The sequence below is a fragment of the Schistocerca cancellata genome, chromosome 3 (genome assembly GCF_023864275.1).
Source record: "Schistocerca cancellata isolate TAMUIC-IGC-003103 chromosome 3, iqSchCanc2.1, whole genome shotgun sequence".
Lineage (NCBI taxonomy): Eukaryota > Metazoa > Arthropoda > Insecta > Orthoptera > Acrididae > Schistocerca > Schistocerca cancellata.
This window is the reverse complement of record NC_064628.1, coordinates 306713623-306732740: the sequence shown is the minus strand read 5'-3', so window position 1 is coordinate 306732740 and position 19118 is coordinate 306713623. Positions and strand designations below refer to the sequence as shown.

Genomic DNA, 19118 nt, shown 5'->3' with positions numbered 1-19118 from the left:
GAGATGATAATAGAGAGGAGGTAGAAACTGTTGGGTGGAGGGTGTGGGGACAGTATGTTGCCATAGCTTGAGGCCAGGATAATTACGGGAGCAGGGAATGTGTTGTAAGGATAACTTCCATCTGTGCAGTTCAGAAAAGCTTAACTGTGGTGGAGGGAAGGATCCAGGTGGCTCAGGTAGTGAGCAGCCATTGAAATAAGGTGTGTTATGTTGAGTTGCATGTTGTGCCACAGGGTGATTTATTTTGCTCTTGGCCTCAGTTTGACGGTGGCCGTTCATCCTGATGGTCAGCTGGTTGGTAGTCATACCAATATAAAAAGCTGTGCAGTGATTAAAGCAGAGCTAGTAAATGAGATGGGTGCTATCACATGTGGCTTGGCCCTTGATGTGGTAGGATAAACCTGTGACAGGATTGGAATAGAAAGTGCTGGGTCAGTAGATTGGTCAGGTTTTGCACCTGGGTCTACCGCAGATATGATACTTGTGGCAAGGGGGTTGGGATTGGGAGTTGCATAGGGATGGACTAGGATGTTGTGGAGGTTGTGTGGGCGACAGAACACCACTTTAGGAGGGCTGGGAAGTATCTTGTGTAGGATACCACAACCTCATGATCCTGTGCCTGGTGGCAGTTTAGTCCCTGCACACTCCACAAGGCAGCGTTCATCTTTCTCCCCTCCCATCCCCTTCTATCCCTTCCCCTCCCTGCCCCCTCCAAATTGCTTCTTGTATCCCGTATCATATGATGTTGCATTCTGGCCCGAGATGCTGGAGTTGGTGCTCGTGTGCGCGTGAGGTATGCTTGCTGCCCCCCACCCCCCCCCACCCCTAATCTCTCACTGAAGAAGACTGTGACTGAAAGCTATGTGTGGGTGTCTTTTAACTGTGCCTGTCTGCGACTCGATGTGTCTTCTTTACGGTAAACAGCAGTCTGTCTTTTCCTATATTGTTGATGTTCCTGCCTGGAGTTTCCATTGTTTGATAAATACCTAGGTGAATGGATAAAGCCTGTCGTATGAGAGAAAGAAGCTTCCCTGTCACACATTAACAAAATGGTGTACAACTAACTAAAGGCGTCTACACTAAAGACATAAATATTCTTAAAACACCAAAATTAAACGCTACTCCACTGTTACTTGACCAGGGACTTCTTTTTTTAATTTTTTTTTTTTTTTTTTTTTTTTTTTTTTTTTTTTTTTTTTTTTTTTTTTTTTATGAATTTGGCCAGCTATGGACCGCATACAACTTAAGACTTACGGTGTTTCTTTTTCTTCCGTTCTTCCCAGTACTTCTTCATTTTCTCACCTACTGCTCATCTCTGCTCATCTGTCCACACTCTCTTGGGTCGAGGTTTTGGCGCATCTTCTTCATAGTTTGCGTTTTCTATAAGAAGCCTAAAGTTATTCCTGTCACGTATTATTTCTTCTGTAACACCTATTTTGTTGGCGTCTTTCTTTACTGCTTCTATCCATCCTACAGTTGTTTTCAGCTTACTAACGTAATTAAAAATCTTCTTTGTAATCCGTGTCTCTTCCATTCTTTTTAAATGTCCATAAAATTTTAGCCATCTCTTCCTCATTGTATCTGTGATATTTTCTGTATTTTTGTATAGGTCTTCGTTTCTCCTTTTAATCCACCTATTTTCTTTGTTTTTCTCAGGACCTAGAATTTTTCTTAATATTTCTCTCTCTCTTTTTTCTAGTTCTCTTAATTCGCCTTTCTTATTCAATGTTAGGCACTCTGATCCATATGTTGCTTGTGTCCTAATAACTGAATTATAATGTTTAATCTTTGCTTGTATGGATATTGATTTCTTATTGTAGTAGTTTCGTGTTAATTTATATGCAAATTCCAACTTTTTTATTCTTTCTTTATTTGTTGTGTTATCCAGTCCATTGGCTTGGATCCACTCCCCCAGGTATTTGAATCTATCAACTCTTTTAATTTTTCCATACTTTGTTGTCATAAACTTTTCTGTATTATGTTTGTGTTCTATATACTCGGTTTTTTCGTAGGATATTTATAGCCCAGTCTTTTCCGCAATCTCGTGTAACATATCAAGCATAACTGTTGCGTCTGTTCGGTTTTCAGTTATCAATGCCATATCATCCGCAAAGGCTAAACATTTTACTTCAAATTTGTTCTTTCCTTGGCCCATGCTTATACCCTTTGTGCCTCTGTTTTTTAATGTGTTTTCCCATGTTTTTACTACTACATCTAGAACCAAGTTAAAGAGAATTGGGGACAGTCCGTCACCTTGTCGAACTCCTGTTTTGATTTTGAATGGTTCAGAAATTTCACCTTGAAATGTAACTCTTGTTGTTGTATCTGTGAGCGTTTGTTCAACAAGTCTTCTGGTGTTTTCATCTATCCCTGATTCATAAAGTATCTGGAATAGTGTTTGTCTGTCAACTGAGTCGTAGGCCTTTTTGAAGTCTACGAAAGTAACTACTGTATTTTTATTTTGTATAGCTCTCACTCTCAAAATTCCCCCCTGCGGGTCCGGGGATTAGAATAGGCCCGAGGTATTCCTGCCTGTCGTAAGAGGCGACTAAAAGGAGTCCATCCCCCTCACGGGGGTAGTTAGCGCCTGCGTCCGGAGACGGACGGTTTCACGACCTATAATCGTGGTCTTTTTGGTTTTTCACTTCTCGTTTCTTCCTTCCTTTTGTTGGTCCCTTTCTTTGCTCTTCTCCACCTCACTGTCTTCCTTACTCTTTCCCTTGACTTCTCCTTGCCTTCTCATTGCCTTTTTCTCCTTGCCTTCTCATTGCCTTTTTCTCCTTGCCTTCTCATTGCCTTTTTCTCCTTGCCTTCTCATTGCCTTTTTCTCCTTGCCTTCTCATTGCCTTTTTCTCCTTGCCTTCTCATTGCCTTTTTCTCCTTGCCTTCTCATTGCCTTTTTCTCCTTGCCTTCTCATTGCCTTTTTCTCCTTGCCTTCTCATTGCCTTTTTCTCCTTGCCTTCTCATTGCCTTTTTCTCCTTGCCTTCTCATTGCCTTTTTCTCCTTGCCTTCTCATTGCCTTCTTCTCCTTGCCTTCTCTGGTCTCCGCCTCGGCGTTTGAGACAGTCTGTCCTCTTTCTCCCTCTCTCTCTTCTTTTTCCTCTTCTTCCTTCCTCCCTGTGCGTGTCTGAAGGCCGACCCACGCGTTCGCACGCGTAGCCGGTGACGGGGTAACGCGTAAGTCCCCGCCCTGGGTAGACATGTAAGGCACGCGCGTACCCCCTGGTAAAGGCCAGGCCCGGGGAGGGGTGATTGCCTGAGCTGATACCTTCTGACCATGCCGATTGGTCCCTCCGTCTGTTTCTCGGGAGGTGTGACCTGAGGTGTAAACATTCACCTAAGGCGGGAGTGCCCTCTGAGAGGGTCCCCACAAGGAAGGAGCGCGCCATCGGAGACGCTGGCAATCATGGGGGATTCCTCCGCAATGGATTCTACTCCATCGCTTTCGACTTCGACCCAAAAACGGAAACGTGACCAGCCAACAGTGACAAAAGTACTACCGCCTGCCCCACAGTTCCTCGTAGTTTCTCGCACTGAGGACGGAAAGGATTTTTCCTCTGTCAACCCTTTTGTTATTCAGAAGGGCGTTGATGCCATAGCCGGATCTGTCAAATCTTGTACCAGGTTGCGTAACGGCACCTTATTACTCGAAACTGAGAGTGCCTTTCAGGCACAAAAACTGCTTCGGGCCACCCTCCTGTACACGTTCCCTGTCCGGGTGGAGGCCCACCGAACTTTGAATTCGTCTCGTGGTGTAGTGTATACTAGCTCCCTCGACGGATTGACTGACGAGGAGCTTCAATCTTTCCTCGCTGAGCAGGGCGTGACGGCTGTCCATCGGGTCATGAAAAAGGTCAACAACGACCTTGTACCGACCCGGACACTCTTCTTGACCTTCGATAGTGTTAAGCTGCCATCGCGCATCAAGGCGGGCTACGAGGTTATTTCTGTTCGCCCCTATGTCCCGACACCTACGCGCTGCTACCAGTGTCAGCGTTTCAATCACACTCGACAGTCTTGTTCCAATGCGGCTAAATGTGTCACTTGTGGCAGGGATGCCCATGAGGGTGACTGTCCACCTCCGTCTCCTCATTGTGTGAACTGTCAGGGTGACCATGCCGCATCCTCCCGCGACTGTCCTGTCTATAAGGACGAACGTTGCATCCAAGAAATTCGTGTCAAAGAGAAAGTGTCCACCTCGGCTGCTCGCAAGCTATTGGCTAGTAGGAAGCCCACGCTGCTCCCAGCGGGGAAATATAGTACTGTCCTCGCCTCTCCTCGGACTACCCGGGAGGTCGCAACCCAGACATGCGATCTGACCTTCAGCACCACGGTCGTCCGTTCGGCCAGTGCTAAGATCGCGCGGTCGACATCTCCTCTTCCTCCCATCACACCACAGACACCAGCCACTTCCTCAGCTTCTGCTAAGTCGAAGACCCCGAAGTCAGATGCACGGTCCTTCAAGAAGGAACCATCCCGTGCAGACTTCCTCCGTCCCTCGACCTCCCAGCCTTCGACCGGTACTTCCACCAAACGTCCTTCCAAAAAGGCGCATAGGAAGCACAGTTCTCCTTCTCCGCCACGGCGCATCTCTTCTCCTGCGCCACCCAGCGGTTGCCGCCCCAGGCCGTCATCCGTTTCGCCTGGCCGCATCGCCGGTAGCCGTACATCTGGCCGTTCACCGGCGGAGGAAGCTCCCCCTCCCGGCCATCCTCCCGAGATGGCCGATGACCCTATAGACCCAATGGACGATGACTGTCCGCCTACTGATAGCGGCGGCAGTGCTCGCTCGAAGCCAGGCCCTAAGCGGCCTTCGAGGTGACCCCTTCTCTCATCTTCCTTTTCTTACGATGGCACTTATTCACTGGAATATTCGCAGCATTCGCTCCAACCGAGAGGACTTGAAGTTGCTGCTCCGCTTGCATCATCCGCTCGTCGTAGCCCTCCAGGAAACGAAGCTACGCCCATGCGATCACATTGCCTTGGCACACTACACCTCTGTGCGTTTTGACCTACCCCCTATGGTAGGAATCCCAGCTCATGGAGGGGTTATGTTGCTGGTCCGGGATGATATTTACTACGATCCCATCACGTTGCACACCGGCCTGCAGGCAGTCGCCATCCGCATTACTCTCCCCACTTTTACGTTTTCCTTTTGTACCGTTTACACTCCCTCGTCATCTGCCGTTACCAGGGCAGACATGATGCAACTTATTGCTCAGCTACCTGCACCGTTTTTGTTAACTGGAGACTTCAATGCCCACCATCCCCTTTGGGGTTCTCCAGCCTCCTGCCCGAGGGGCTCCTTGTTAGCAGACCTTTTCAACCAGCTCAATCTTGTCTGCCTTAATACTGGCGCCCCTACTTTTCTTTCGGACACATCTCATACCTATTCCCATTTAGACCTCTCTATATGTACTCCCCAACTTGCACGCCGGTTTGAGTGGTATGCACTTGCTGATACTTATTCGAGCGACCACTTACCGTGTGTTATCCATCTCCTGCAGCATACTCCCTCTCCGTGCTCCTCTAGTTGGACCATCTCCAAGGCAGACTGGGGGCTCTTTTCTTCCAGGGCGACCTTTCAGGATCAAACCTTCACAAGCTGCGATCGTCAGGTCGCACACCTCACGGAAGTCATTCTCGCTGCTGCTGAATATTCCATCCCTCACCCTACTTCTTCTCCACGTCGCGTACCGGTCCCCTGGTGGACCGCAGCATGTAGAGACGCTTTACGTGCTCGTCGACGTGCTTTACGCACCTTTAAACGCCACCCTACAGTGGCGAATTATATTAATTATAAATGATTACGTGCTCAGTGTCGTCGTATTATTAACGAAAGCAAGAAAGCCAGCTGGGCTGCTTTCACAAGCACCTTCAACAGTTTTACTCCTTCTTCTGTTGTCTGGGGTAGCCTGCGCCGGCTATCTGGCACTAAGGTCCACTCCCCAGTTTCTGGCTTGAAGGTCGCGAATGAAGTCCTTGTGGCCCCTGAGGCTGTCTCCAATGCCTTCGGCCGCTTTTTCGCCGAGGTTTCGAGCTCCGCTCATTACCACCCTGCCTTCCTCCCCCGCAAACAGGCAGAGGAGGCTAGGCCACCTGACTTTTGCTCCTCGAATTGTGAAAGTTATAATGCCCCATTCACCATGCGGGAACTCGAAACCGCACTTGGCCGATCACGGTCCTCCGCTCCAGGGCCTGATTCTATTCATATTCAGATGCTGAAGAACCTTTCTCCTGCGGGTAAAGGTTTTCTTCTTCGTACATACAATCGCATCTGGATTGAGGGACATGTTCCCGCATGCTGGCGCGAGTCTATTGTTGTCCCGATTCCTAAGCCGGGGAAGGACAAGCACTTGCCTTCCAGTTATCGACCTATCTCACTTACCAGCTGTGTCTGTAAAGTGATGGAGCGAATGGTTAACTCTCGATTGGTTTGGCTGCTTGAGTCTCGACGCCTACTTACCAATGTCCAATGTGGATTTCGTAGGCGCCGCTCTGCTGTTGACCATCTGGTTACCTTGTCGACCTTCATTATGAATAACTTCTTGCGGAAGCGCCCGACCGCGGCTGTGTTCTTTGATTTAGAGAAGGCTTACGACACCTGTTGGAGGGCGGGCATTCTCCGCACCATGCATACATGGGGCCTTCGCGGTCGCCTCCCTCTTTTTATTCGTTCCTTTTTAATGGATCGACAGTTCAGGGTACGTGTGGGTTCTGTCCTGTCCGACACCTTTCGCCAGGAGAATGGGGTGCCACAGGGCTCAGTTTTGAGCGTCGCTCTGTTCGCCATCGCGATCAATCCAATAATGGATTGCCTCCCAGCTGATGTATCAGGCTCTCTTTTTGTGGACGATTTTACCATCTATTGCAGCGCGCAGCGTACACGTGTCCTGGAGCGCTGTCTTCAGCGTTCTCTTGACCATCTTTACTCCTGGAGTGTTGCCAATGGCTTCCGTTTTTCTGCCGAGAAGACGGTTTGTATTAACTTCTGGCGCTACAAAGAGTTTCTCCCACCGTCCTTACGACTTGGTCCCGTTGCTCTCCCAATCGTGGAGACAACCAAATTTTTAGGCCTTACCTTTGACAGGAAACTTAGCTGGTCTCCACATGTGTCATATTTGGCCGCCCGTTGTACCCGTTCTTTAAATGTCCTCCGTGTTCTCAGTGGTATGTCGTGGGGAGCGGATCGAACCGTCCTACTTCGTCTATATCGGTCGATCGTCCGCTCCAAGCTGGATTATGGGAGCTTCGTATACTCCTCTGCACGGCCATCCATCTTACGCCGCCTCAACTCCATACAACATCGGGGTTTACGACTTGCGATCGGAGCATTTTATACCAGTCCCGTAGAGAGTCTTCATGCTGACGCTGGCGAATTGCCACTCTCTTACCGGCGCGATATACTGCTTTGTCGGTATGCCTGTCGGCTACTGTCAATGCCCGACCATCCGTCTTATCGTTCCTTTTTTGACGACTCTCTTGACCGTCAATATAGGTTGTATGTCTCTGCCCTGCTACCCCCTGGAGTTCGCTTTCGTCGCCTCCTTCAACACCTTAATTTTTCACTCCCTGCAACCTTTCGAGTGGGCGAGAGCCACACGCCACCTTGGCTCCAGGCTCAGGTCCGCGTTCACCTTGACCTCAGCTCGCTCCCAAAAGAGGTCACCCCCAGTTCGGTCTACCACTCCCGTTTTTTGGAACTTCGTTCGAAGTTCATCACCATGACTTTCATTTATACAGATGGCTCTAAGACCAATGACGGGGTCGGGTGTTCCTTTATAGTCGGGGCACAAAGTTTCCAATACCGGCTCCATGACCATTGTTCGGTCTTCACAGCTGAGCTCTTTGCCCTCTACCAGGCTGTTCTTTACATCTGCCGCCACCGACATTCTGCTTATGTCATCTGCTCAGATTCCCTGAGCGCCATCCAGAGCCTCAGTGATCCGTACCCGGTTCACCCTTTCGTACACTGGATCCAACGCTCTCTTCAGCGGCTGGTGGACGTCGGTCCGCCGGTTAGCTTTATGTGGGTTCCTGGCCATGTCGGTATCCCTGGGAACGAAGCTGCAGATGCCGCGGCCAAGGCTGCGGTCCTCCAGCCTCAGACAGCTTCTTGTTGTGTCCCTTCGTCCGATTTTAGCAGGGTCATTTGTCGGCGTGTTGTGTCGCTGTGGCATGCCGATTGGGCTGCACTTACCGACAACAAGCTTCGGGCCTTAAAACCTCTTCCCGTGGCTTGGACGTCCTCCTCACGCCCTTCTCGGCGGGAGGAGGTCGTTTTAGCAAGGTTAAGGATTGGACACTGCCGGTTCAGCCATCGCCATCTGCTGACGGCTGCGCCGGCGCCGTTCTGCCCCTGTGGGCACTTGCTGACGGTTAGACACATTTTAATGTCCTGTCCCGATCTTAACCAACTGCGCCTCGATCTTAACCTGCCTAATACTTTCGATGACATTTTAGCGGATGACCCACGAGCAGCTGCTCGTGTTCTTTGTTTTATCAATTTGACACACCTCGCTAAGGACATTTGATGAATTTTTGTAATCCTATGCCTGTCAGTCTGTCTTTTATTGTGTTTTTCCTTTTAGTTGTTGTTGTCAACTTGTGGCTCGCGGTGCATTTTTAGAGTAGTCAGGGCGCTAATGACCATTGAAGTTGTGCGCCCTAAAACCACAAAAAAAAAAAAAAAAAACCTCTCAAAATTGTTTTTAAATTAAGAATCTGTTCTGTACATGATCTACCTTTTCTAAATCCTGCTTGATAATCTCCTATATTAGGTGCTGCTTGTTCCTCTATTCTATTTAAAAGTGCTTTAGAAAGTATTTTGTATGTCACTGGTAACAAGGATATGCCCCTGTAGTTGTTGGTGTCTGTTTTATCTCCTTTTTTATGGAGAGGGTGGATCAATGCTTGTTTCCAGTCACTGGGTATGATTCATTTTGTCCAAATGTCTTTAATTACTTTGTGAATTTTCTGACATGCTGATAAGCACCCTAGTTTCCACATTTCTGCCACTATCCCATCCTCACCTGGTGCTTTGTTATTCTTCAATGCATTGATAATATTTTCTATTTCTTCTACTGTAGGTGGTTCCGACGGTGGATTTTCATGTTGTGGTTTTTGAAATTGCAACCTGTCATTAGGCTCCTCACAATTTAATAGGTTTCAAAGTATTCAGCTAAGATTTGGCAGTTCTCTTTATTGCTTAAAACCATTTTTCCATTTTTATCTTTAAAATATAAACTTGGTGATTGGAATCCTGTTAAAACTTCTCTGAAAGTCTTATAGAAGTCTCTAGTGTTGTTCCTTTTGAAATCAGAATCCATTTCTTCTAATCTGTCTTTGTCATATTTTCTTTTCACTGATCTGATGATTTTTGCTGTCTTTTTCCTTTCTTCTTTAAACTCTTCCCAGTATTCGTGTTTCTTATTACTGTTCCATTTTTTCCATGCCTTTAGTCGATTGTCAATTGCTTCATCACACAGCTCGTTCCACCATCTGTGTTTTGGTATTCTTCGTGGCTGTCCCATTTCTTTAACTGACTCTATCATTGTTTCCTTAATTTCTTCCCAATTATCCATTTTTCTTGTGTTTAGTATATGACAGAATTTGTCCTGCTTTTGCAGGAGAAATTTAGTGTTTACTCTTGGAAATCATCTTGGTTTTGGTTTAGGTTTGTTTGGTTGGAACATGGTCTTTATTTCTGTCAGATAATGATCTGAGTCTATGTTTAGGCCCTTCCTCACTCTGACATCCAAGATTTCCTTGTAGTTGCAAGTCGTTATTGCCACATGGTCCAACTGATATTCACCTTGATTTGGATTAGGTGATACCCACGTTTTTTTCTTTCTTGCAAGTTTCCTGAAACATGTCGACATTAATTTTAGATTAAACTGTCTACAAAAATCTATGAGTCTTTCCCCATTTCTGTTGGTTCTTGCATGTGCTGGATAATCTCCAACTACTGATTTAAATTTTGTTTCGTTGCCAACTTGTGCATTAAAGTCTCCCACTAAAATTTTTATACGTTCTTTTGGTAATATGGATGTTTCGTGTTCAAGCTTTATATGTGTCAGAAACTTTTAATTGAACAAGAAAGGTCTAATGGAGAAACTTGAAGCCAAAGGAAGAAAGATTTTTAGATAGATCATGGGCCCCATCAAAGAAAACAGAGAATACAGAAGGTGTCACATCAGCAAAGTACATAATAGCAAGTTGAGAAGCTAACTGTCATGATTTGGAAAAGGAGGATTGCCTTTTATGGCCATGTGATACAAAAGAGCCTAGGAATGATATGTAAAAGGATACTAACATACTTTCAAAATAAGGAACGCAAAGAGGAATGGTTCACTGAAGTTAAAAAAGGCAGATAAACGGGAGAATGACCTGCTACAAACACACAGAGATTTCAGGGAGAATCCAAAAGTGAAGATAGGCATGGACCCAAGAGAGAAAAGAGAAACACTGGAAACAAATACAGTAGCATAGCCACAAAATGTCTGTCTAATGAAACACAAAAGTAAACAAATAAAAATTAAATGTAAACTAAAAATCTCAATCAGACTGACTTACTACAAAAGAAGAATCAGTTCATAAATATCAAGACAAATTGAAATAGTTGAAAATGTGAGTTGTCAAGAATTACCTAAAGAAAGTAATAATGCTGCACAAAAACATTTGGGTCAATCAAAACTGAAAATAAAATATGTAGGAATGAAATACATGAAGATGTGTTAACAGAGGGGGCCAAAAATGGAAAAAAAATTGAAATGCTCAAGGAAAACTAAACACTATGAGCAATTTCAAAGAAAGGAAACAGTAAGGATAATTAGAATAACTAAAAGACATCTTGAAAACAGGAAACTTAGGAAATTGAGGACAACTTTTCAAAAAATAATTCCATAGATTATCAGATATTTAAGGGCAGATTGAAAGGTTACCAAACCCCAAGTGCCCATTTCATTAAAGTGACAGACTTGGCATGATCAACATTGAAAATTCTGAAATATTTGCCAAATGTTTTTATCGGGTTCTTAACTGTCCAGACAGAACTGACCAATAAGCTGGAATTCTCAAATACTCATGAAAATCTGAAAATCTATATGACTTACCTCAGTGAAAGCTGCTTATTCTTGGGAATAAACTAATATTGCTAAAAAGAAATGAGAATAAGAAATATACATATTGAGAGGCCAATGTCAAAATACCCAGACTTGTGAAAGACTTGTGAACAGAGGTCGACAAGAGGTTCATGAACTAACACCACTTACTGCCCAAACCGCCCGTTTCTGAACCATAAATATTCTTGTAGAATGGGAAGAGTTGCCCCAAAATGTAATACCATATGACATAAGTGAATGAAAATGAGCAAAGTAGACAAATTTTTTGTGTCAAAGTATCACTCACTTTTGATACCATTCGAATAGTAAAAACGGCAGTGTTAAGTCTTTGAACAAGATCCTGAATGTGGGCTTTCCATGACAGCTTACTATCTATCTGAACACCTAGAAATTTGAACTGTTAAGCTTCACTAATCATATGCCCGTTCTGTGAAATTAAAACAGCAGGTTTTGTTGAATTGTGTGTTAGAAACTGTAAAAACTGACTCTTACTGTGATTTAACGTTAGTTTATTTTCTACAATCCACAAACTGAGGTCAAGTACTGCACTATTTGAAACAGAGTCAATGTTGCACTACCAAGCTAGTGTCATCAGCAAACAGAAATATTTTAGAGTTACTCGTAGTGCTACAGGGCATATAACATATATAAATAAGGAACAGGAGCAGCCCCAATACTGATCCCTGGGGCACCCCCCCCCCCACTTGACAGTACCCCACTCAGACCCCACATCACAGCTGTTATCAACATTGTGAATAATGACCTTTTGCTGCCTGTTGCTAAAGTAAGAGGTATTCCATAATGGTCCAACTTCTGGAGCAATATTTTGTGATCAACACAATCAAATGCCTTAGATAAATCAAAAAATACGCCAAGTGTTCGAAATTTTTTGTTTAGCACATCCAGTACCTCACAGAGAAAAGAGAATATAACATTTTCAGTTGTTAAACGACTTCTAAAGCCGAACTGTACATTTGATAGCAAATCGTATGATATAAAATGATCAATTATCCTTACATACACAGCCTTTTCCATAACTTTTGCAAACACTGATGGCATAGAAATAGGTCTAAAATTATCTACATTATCCCTTTCTCCCTTTTTATAAAGCGGCTTTACTACTGAGTACTTTAATCGCTCAGGAAACTGACCATTCCTAAAGGAAAAATTACAAATATGGCTAAGTACAGGGCTAATATGTGCCGCACAGTTCTTTAATATTCTGCTAGACACTCCATCATAACCATGAGAGTCCTTAGTCTTCAGTGATTTAATTATTGACTCAATCTCCCTCTTGTCTGTATCACAGAGGAGTATTTCAGACATCAATCTCGGAAAGGCATTTGCCAAGAAAGTAATACGATTTCCTGCAGAAACTAAATTTTTATTTAATTCACCAGCAATACTCAGAAAATGATTGTTAAATACTGTACGTATATCTGATTTATCAGTAACAGAAATATTTTTACTGCGAACTGACTCTTTTTCCTGTGGTAGTACATGCTGAGGATAAACAAGTTGTTGTTCTCAGCCAGTTCTACTAGTGTGATCTTAGATCTTTCTGCTGTCATATCAAAAATTTCAACTGAAGAAATTATTTGTCTGATTTTGGCATTAAAATCCACATTATCACCTTTTTGGTGAGGTTTGCTGTCATTTATGAGATTCCATGACTCTTGACAAGGTCTTTTACCTCTTCATCTCATTGTGAGCATGTTGTTGCAATAGACCTGAAGATTTCCATAGATTTTCTGTTGTTGATTTTTAACAGAAGTCTTGCTATTCTGGTTGAGATTTCCACAATATCTGTAGCTCATTTGTGTGACATATGATGAAGATTGCATGACTGCCCCAGTGGAGCTGTGTGGTTAGGTAGCTTTGATGATGATGTAAGTGTGTGCTCATAAATTAGTGTTTGGAAATTTTTGTAGAAATTTACACATTTCTTGGAAAGTTGACAATACTGTGTCCACTAAGGGAACTAAATTATGCGAACCTGAGTCTAACAAACAGGAAGCTATGTTCCTTGCCTCAGTGCATCAACAAAGTAGTGTGTGTGTCAGGCAAACATTTATTGAACACCAAAAATGTGAAGACAGTAGTACGCAAACAGAACTTCGTGAGGTAATGGTACAACACTGTGAGTGTTTGGACAAAGTACTAACACTACCTAACACGTGACCTAAAAGAAGTGAAGAAACATAGTAAAAGTCCAGTTGTAGCAAAAGAAGGATTCCTGTCAAAATATGTCCATAGCCCATGTCCAAATATAGAAAGGTTGTTGATGAGATGATCCAGCCAGAAGCACACCCATAGGAACATAAGTCAGTACTGCAAGTTAAGTGAACTGAAGCAGCATTGCAGCAGCCTTTACACCATAAAATAACCTTCATTTGTTGCTCACTTGATCTTTCATAGGTTATGGGATAGTAGCTGTGACATGCTTGCTGCACAGTTCTCTCCGTAATTGTTCTGCTTGTATCAGTTCCATTGTAGTGCCAAAATTGACATCCTCAAATATAATAGACAACAATTTAATTAATTTTCTGATTACTGACATGTTCTCCTGTGTCTTGAATTATTGTTTTCTGTGCATGGTCTTATATTTTCTGTTATTTGTAGGCCCTTCTGAGTGACGAAACAAATGCTGCCCCAGATGTGACAACTGCTGATGATACTGAAGTACGTAATTTCGACAATATGTTTTTTTCTGCATGCAGTTTGAATAAACTGTTTTATTGGTGCATCCAAATGTGCTACCATGCTTAAAGCTAACAACATGTTGCATTGGAATCACTATCACCATCAAGAAATACACAATATTTAAAATTGTGTGGACACTGTATTTTATGCCTCTAAAATCAGCACCAATAAAAATTGCTTTTAATGTGAAAGCTATAATTTTGGTTGTGGTAGTGCCAAATTCAAACAAAAATAAATAAATAAATGAAAAGCCATATTTCTTTCTAGGTGTGAATGTAACAAAGTTTCTGAATGAATATCATATTTCGTGAAACACGCACAAATGCTTATATGAAAAAATCTACTCCTCTTTGATGGAGCAAACACGTGTGCCAATGAGCGATCATCTCCTGTGGTTGAACGTACGGGTTGTAAGGTTTGGGTAGGCAGAGGGAGGAGACGAGTAGGAAGAGCTGCCACCATTGCAACATATTCTAATGACTGATTCTAGATAGTAAGAGGATTGTCTACAGAATTTAAGGAGACAAATAAGAAAACAATAAAATCTGGACATCAGAAAGCTAACAGGGGAGAATTGAGGCAGATGATGCTGTTGTATACAGAGAAGTCACAAACCTAGAAAATTGTAGTGAAATGGAGGAAGAGCTGCGGAGGATTGACACTTGGCATAGGGAGCGCCAATTGACCCTCTACATAAAACTAATCACAGGTAAGACATACACCAGACTGAGATTCGTTGGAAGAATCCTTGAGTTGTGTAGCCCACCCACAAAGGTGGTAGCTTACAAAACCCTCATCTGACCATTACTTGAATATTGTTTTGTCAGTCCAGAATCTGTACCAGGTGGGATTATTAGAGGAAGCAGAGAAGATCCAATGAAAAGAAAAAAAAAGCACATTTCATTACAGGCTCATTTAGTAAACAGGAAAGCATCACAGAGATGCTACAAGAGAGGCATTCTGCATCACAGTATGGTTTCCTGTTAAAGTTTCAAGGACATACATTCCCAGATGAGTCAATGAATATATTGCTTCCTGTTGTTCCTCTTACATACATCACACGAGAAGACCGTGAAGGTAACAGTACAGAGATTTGAGCTCACACACAGGCTTGTGAGCAATCATTCTTCCTATGAACCATTTGTGACTGGAACAGGGAAACAGGGAAGTGACACTGGTTCACAAAGTACCTGTAGCCACACACCATGATATGGCCTGTAGAATATAGATGTAGATAATAGGGAAAAAGGGGGGGGGGGGCAAAATGGTCTGAGAGAGATAATTGGAAGCCAGTGACTGGTAGAGATTGAGGGTGCAAATGTTTAGAGATGATAAGATTCAGGGATGCTGATGTTTGGGGACAAGTTGGTGGTGATGGATGTAGAGAGGAAACCAAATACTGTTGCTTTGGCCCTGACAACAGTCAATAGTGTGTGCAATGTTGCAATATGTAATTATGTGCTGTGATTAGTTCTGAGAAATCATTGGATATTGTAGATAAGTCCCATAGTGCTCAGAGCCATTTGATATTGTAGGTAGCTTTCTACAGTATTAGATAACTTCTTTGCAAAACAGTGTTGCACACTAGTGATAAATTGAATGAGGTTGTGCTTTGGGAAATATCTTTTATCAAAGGAAAAGACAGTTGAGGGAACTAATAATTTATGAGACAAAATTGCTGGCCAGTGCTAGCCTTCAGGGGGTGAAATATGTCATGCTTCTGATAGATACGTATAAAACGAAAAGTTATACACTTCCTGGCTTTCGGATGGATGGATTTAAAATTGTTGAGCACTAAACAGCATGGTCATCACCACCCTTTCACAAGATCTTGGTACTGGTGAGTGAGAATTACTCTTGTTAAAACAAAAAACAGATGTGATTTAATGATATCCACAGCAACAGAAAATGCTGCGTACATGTTCCAGTATATCTTGTCATGAAACTGTCACATGTTAAAAGAATTAAAAAAAAAAGTGGAAGTAATAAAGAAGGTTGGTTGATTGTGAAACTAAAGGAATGACCCAGCTACTAAAAACAAATTAAAACTTCCACCCAGCTAAACTGAGCATGACTCCTGACTATGGAGACTGTCAGACGTCACACTCCAGGAGAGTAGGTCAGAGGTGTCCTTGGTAAGCACTGTGCCAGCTTCAGTCCAGAGACTTTAAATATAGAATGAAAAGTAAGGATAGATTAGAAGGTAAATTAGAACGTTCAATAATTTGAAGCGTAAGGTCTCCCAGAAAAAGTTAGAATAATAGAGTATTTGATTTAATGACGGTTTGACTGACCAAAATGATTGGAGAAAAAGTTGAAGTAAGAGTATCCCATAAAAAAAATTAAAAAATAGTGATTTAATTTCAATAACATTCATCTCTCTTTCCAAAGGCAAGTAGAAAGTAAGAACTAGAACTTAAATTAATAGGAAGCAGTAAGTTTCATTAATTTTGATTGATTTTAACATTCCAGATGAAAAGTGCGCACAAATTTACACACACACACAAGAAAACTTTACCTTTTGCTCCCCAAAAACTTTTCAAATGAAAAGCGCATACACAAATTTATGAAAACGTGCAAGAAATCTTCAATTTCATTCAGCAAATAAATCGGAAATATTTCTTGCTTTGTTTTCAGTGTGCTTGATGAAGCACATTTTCTATTGATTTTCATGCGCATAATTTCAAATGGTGATTCCTTCTTTTTCTTCTTCACGTGGTCATCAAAATGTACAAAATCATCAAATCTCACATTTTCTGCTGAGACAGATAGAAGACACAGGTATCATGAACAACTGAGTCAGTTTCTTTACTCTCCTGTTGTTTCAGTCATATTTTGTTCCTTAATCAATCACATTTTTTGGAACAATTTGAAATCTTCATTGGACAACATAGTATGATACCTTGCAGCTGTATTTACCACTACCAAAACTTTTATGTTGGTCCTCTGACCATCTTCAGTGCTAGCCCACACCATTATTAGAACCTGTTTACAGTAAGAACTTTAAAATTTTGAATTATTCCATGATCAAGTGGTAATTTTGAATTGTATTCACAGGGAAAAACGAAGTTTCACATTATCTACCATCAGTAGGTTGTTTTGAACTGCAAAATTGTCCAGAAAAATCATAGTTTCTTTCACTTCCACTCCTCCTTCCCATATCTCTGCTACAGCTCAAAAGCTACTCATTGAATATTTCTGTTCTTATCCATGCCTTTTTGCTGGAGCAGTAAAACACAGAAAATGATCTGATACCGTTCATACAGCTAAGGTCTGTATCTTTCATTATCAAAACAGATTTTATTTTCTGAGAGCTGTCAATGTTAACTGCAGCGGCAGTGTTACTCTTTCTGTGCTACGTTTTCCCACTTTTCTTTTTAGTCAGTGTTTGTTAGGGAAGACTCTTGAAAAATTTTGTTTGAACGATCTGTGTTGCCAATGTTTTAACTTCAAAAATGTATCTTTGCCCTCTAAATTGACTAAGCCATTTCAGTAAACAGATTGTTAGAAACTGTTTGTATTACTTAGTGCAAGACTGTTAGATAGCCACTGACTAGCCAGTTTAGTCATGGTTATGCCTGTGTATTTGACGTAAGTTAGTTGAAACAACATCTGTGGTTTTCCAAGCTGTTGTGCCTTTGATGTTGCATGGCTTACCAGTTGTGGAGGTGGAGTAGATGGTAGCGGGTGGGTATGTGGGACAGGTTTCACAGCATGAAAGATTGTGTGGGTAGGAACCTATGGGAAGGATAATAGTTTAGGGAGTTATAAGGTTTGACTAGCATGTTCTGGAGGTTAGGAATGTGACATTGTATGGTTCAGGGAAGATCTCATTTCAGGGCTTGACTTGAAAAAGTCATAGCCTTTTTGGAGTAAGGCTGTGAGGCATTCAAGGCCTGTATAGTACTGGGTGACTAGTGACATACTGCTTGTGTTTTTGAGGGTGGAGTCAAAGGATAAGAGGAGGATAATGCCTAGATTTGTTTATGAATAAGATCTGTGGCATAGTTATGGGAAAGGAAACCCTGGCAGCAGTTGTTGCATAAGTGTCAAGAGATTCAGTGGTGGGGCAGATCAGATGCCTAGACTGTTAAGAAGGGAATGGTAAGTGTCAAAAGTGTAGGTATTGTTGTATATTGTGTGGTTTTATAAGGACTTTGGTTTGGGCATGGGATTTGTGAGGTGGTGGTGGTGAATGTTAAGGATGATTGCTTTGGATTTGGAAAAGACTTGATATATTGGAGTTGAAAAAAGAATTAATTGGTGCAGGAAGCACAGGAATTCTTCACCCCAGCTTTTGAGTCTTTATGAATGCTTCTTCCATGCGACTCACGATAAGGTTGGCATAAGATGGAGCTGTCTTGGTTGTTGTAGCAGTCACCCCTGATTTGTCTGTAGGTGTTGTCCCCCATGGGGGGGGGGGGGGGGGTCGTATGGTAGCTGTGGAAGAAGGAAAGAGGAATGCCACTTTTGAGCTACTTGGCTGACAGGGTGGACAGATTCTTTACGAGGTGTTCTCTTCAAGTTTATGGCTGGCTTTTAGGAGAATTGCACTGAGTGTGTGAACACATTCAGGAGCTGTAAGGTGCAGGATTTGTTGGTAATGCAGTATAATTTGTGAGGAGTAGGAAGAATTCTAAGTATGCTATTTCTCATATAAGGAGACATTTGACATTTTTACATTTATTTTTTTTATTAAATAAGCTCATTATGTATTACATAAAACTTTCTGCATTTATGTGCAGTGAAGATTTTTACGTTGTGGTATTATCAAAGTAATTACGTACATTTTATGTCTATTTCTGTACATCTGTGGCTACTTTGGCTGTAGCAGCCAGATTTCCTCTGAGTTACAGCCGTTACGTAAACATTCCTTCATCTGGTACTATAATTCCCCGCTTATTTAAATTTACTACACAAAAAATATTACAACGTATACAACTTAGTCTGCTGCAATACATCTTCATTTGAAATTAACATGTCAGATCCCAGATATACCAGCAGTTGAATCGTTTCTGTCCGTGGGGTAATCTTGTCATTTGTGTCTTTCCATTAACAAATGTTGTATGGCATGCAGCCACCATACAAGTTCCTGCAGGTATCAGCAGTTTCACATAATGTCATTCTCAGCTTTCATGGGTGCTGATGGCTATTAAGTATAATTCAGTTATCCTTATAACAGTTAAACTTTTTATTTGGCAGTGCCTCACTTTGCACAATGTCTAGATTGGAAAGTAAAGAGTAACTTTTACTCCATGTATGTAAGGTTTCCCTTGTCTCACCCACATCT

At 42.5% G+C, this 19118-nt stretch overlaps 1 protein-coding gene across 1 annotated transcript in view; it reads left to right on the top strand.

The window, feature by feature from the left end:
• LOC126175006 (nucleoprotein TPR-like) overlaps window positions 1-19118 on the top strand; it is a 361682-nt gene that overhangs the window by 255715 nt on the left and 86849 nt on the right. The window contains exon 19 of the mRNA XM_049921492.1: window positions 13748-13807. Coding sequence (XP_049777449.1) covers window positions 13748-13807 — 60 coding nt within the window. The remainder of the gene's footprint in view (window positions 1-13747; window positions 13808-19118) is intronic.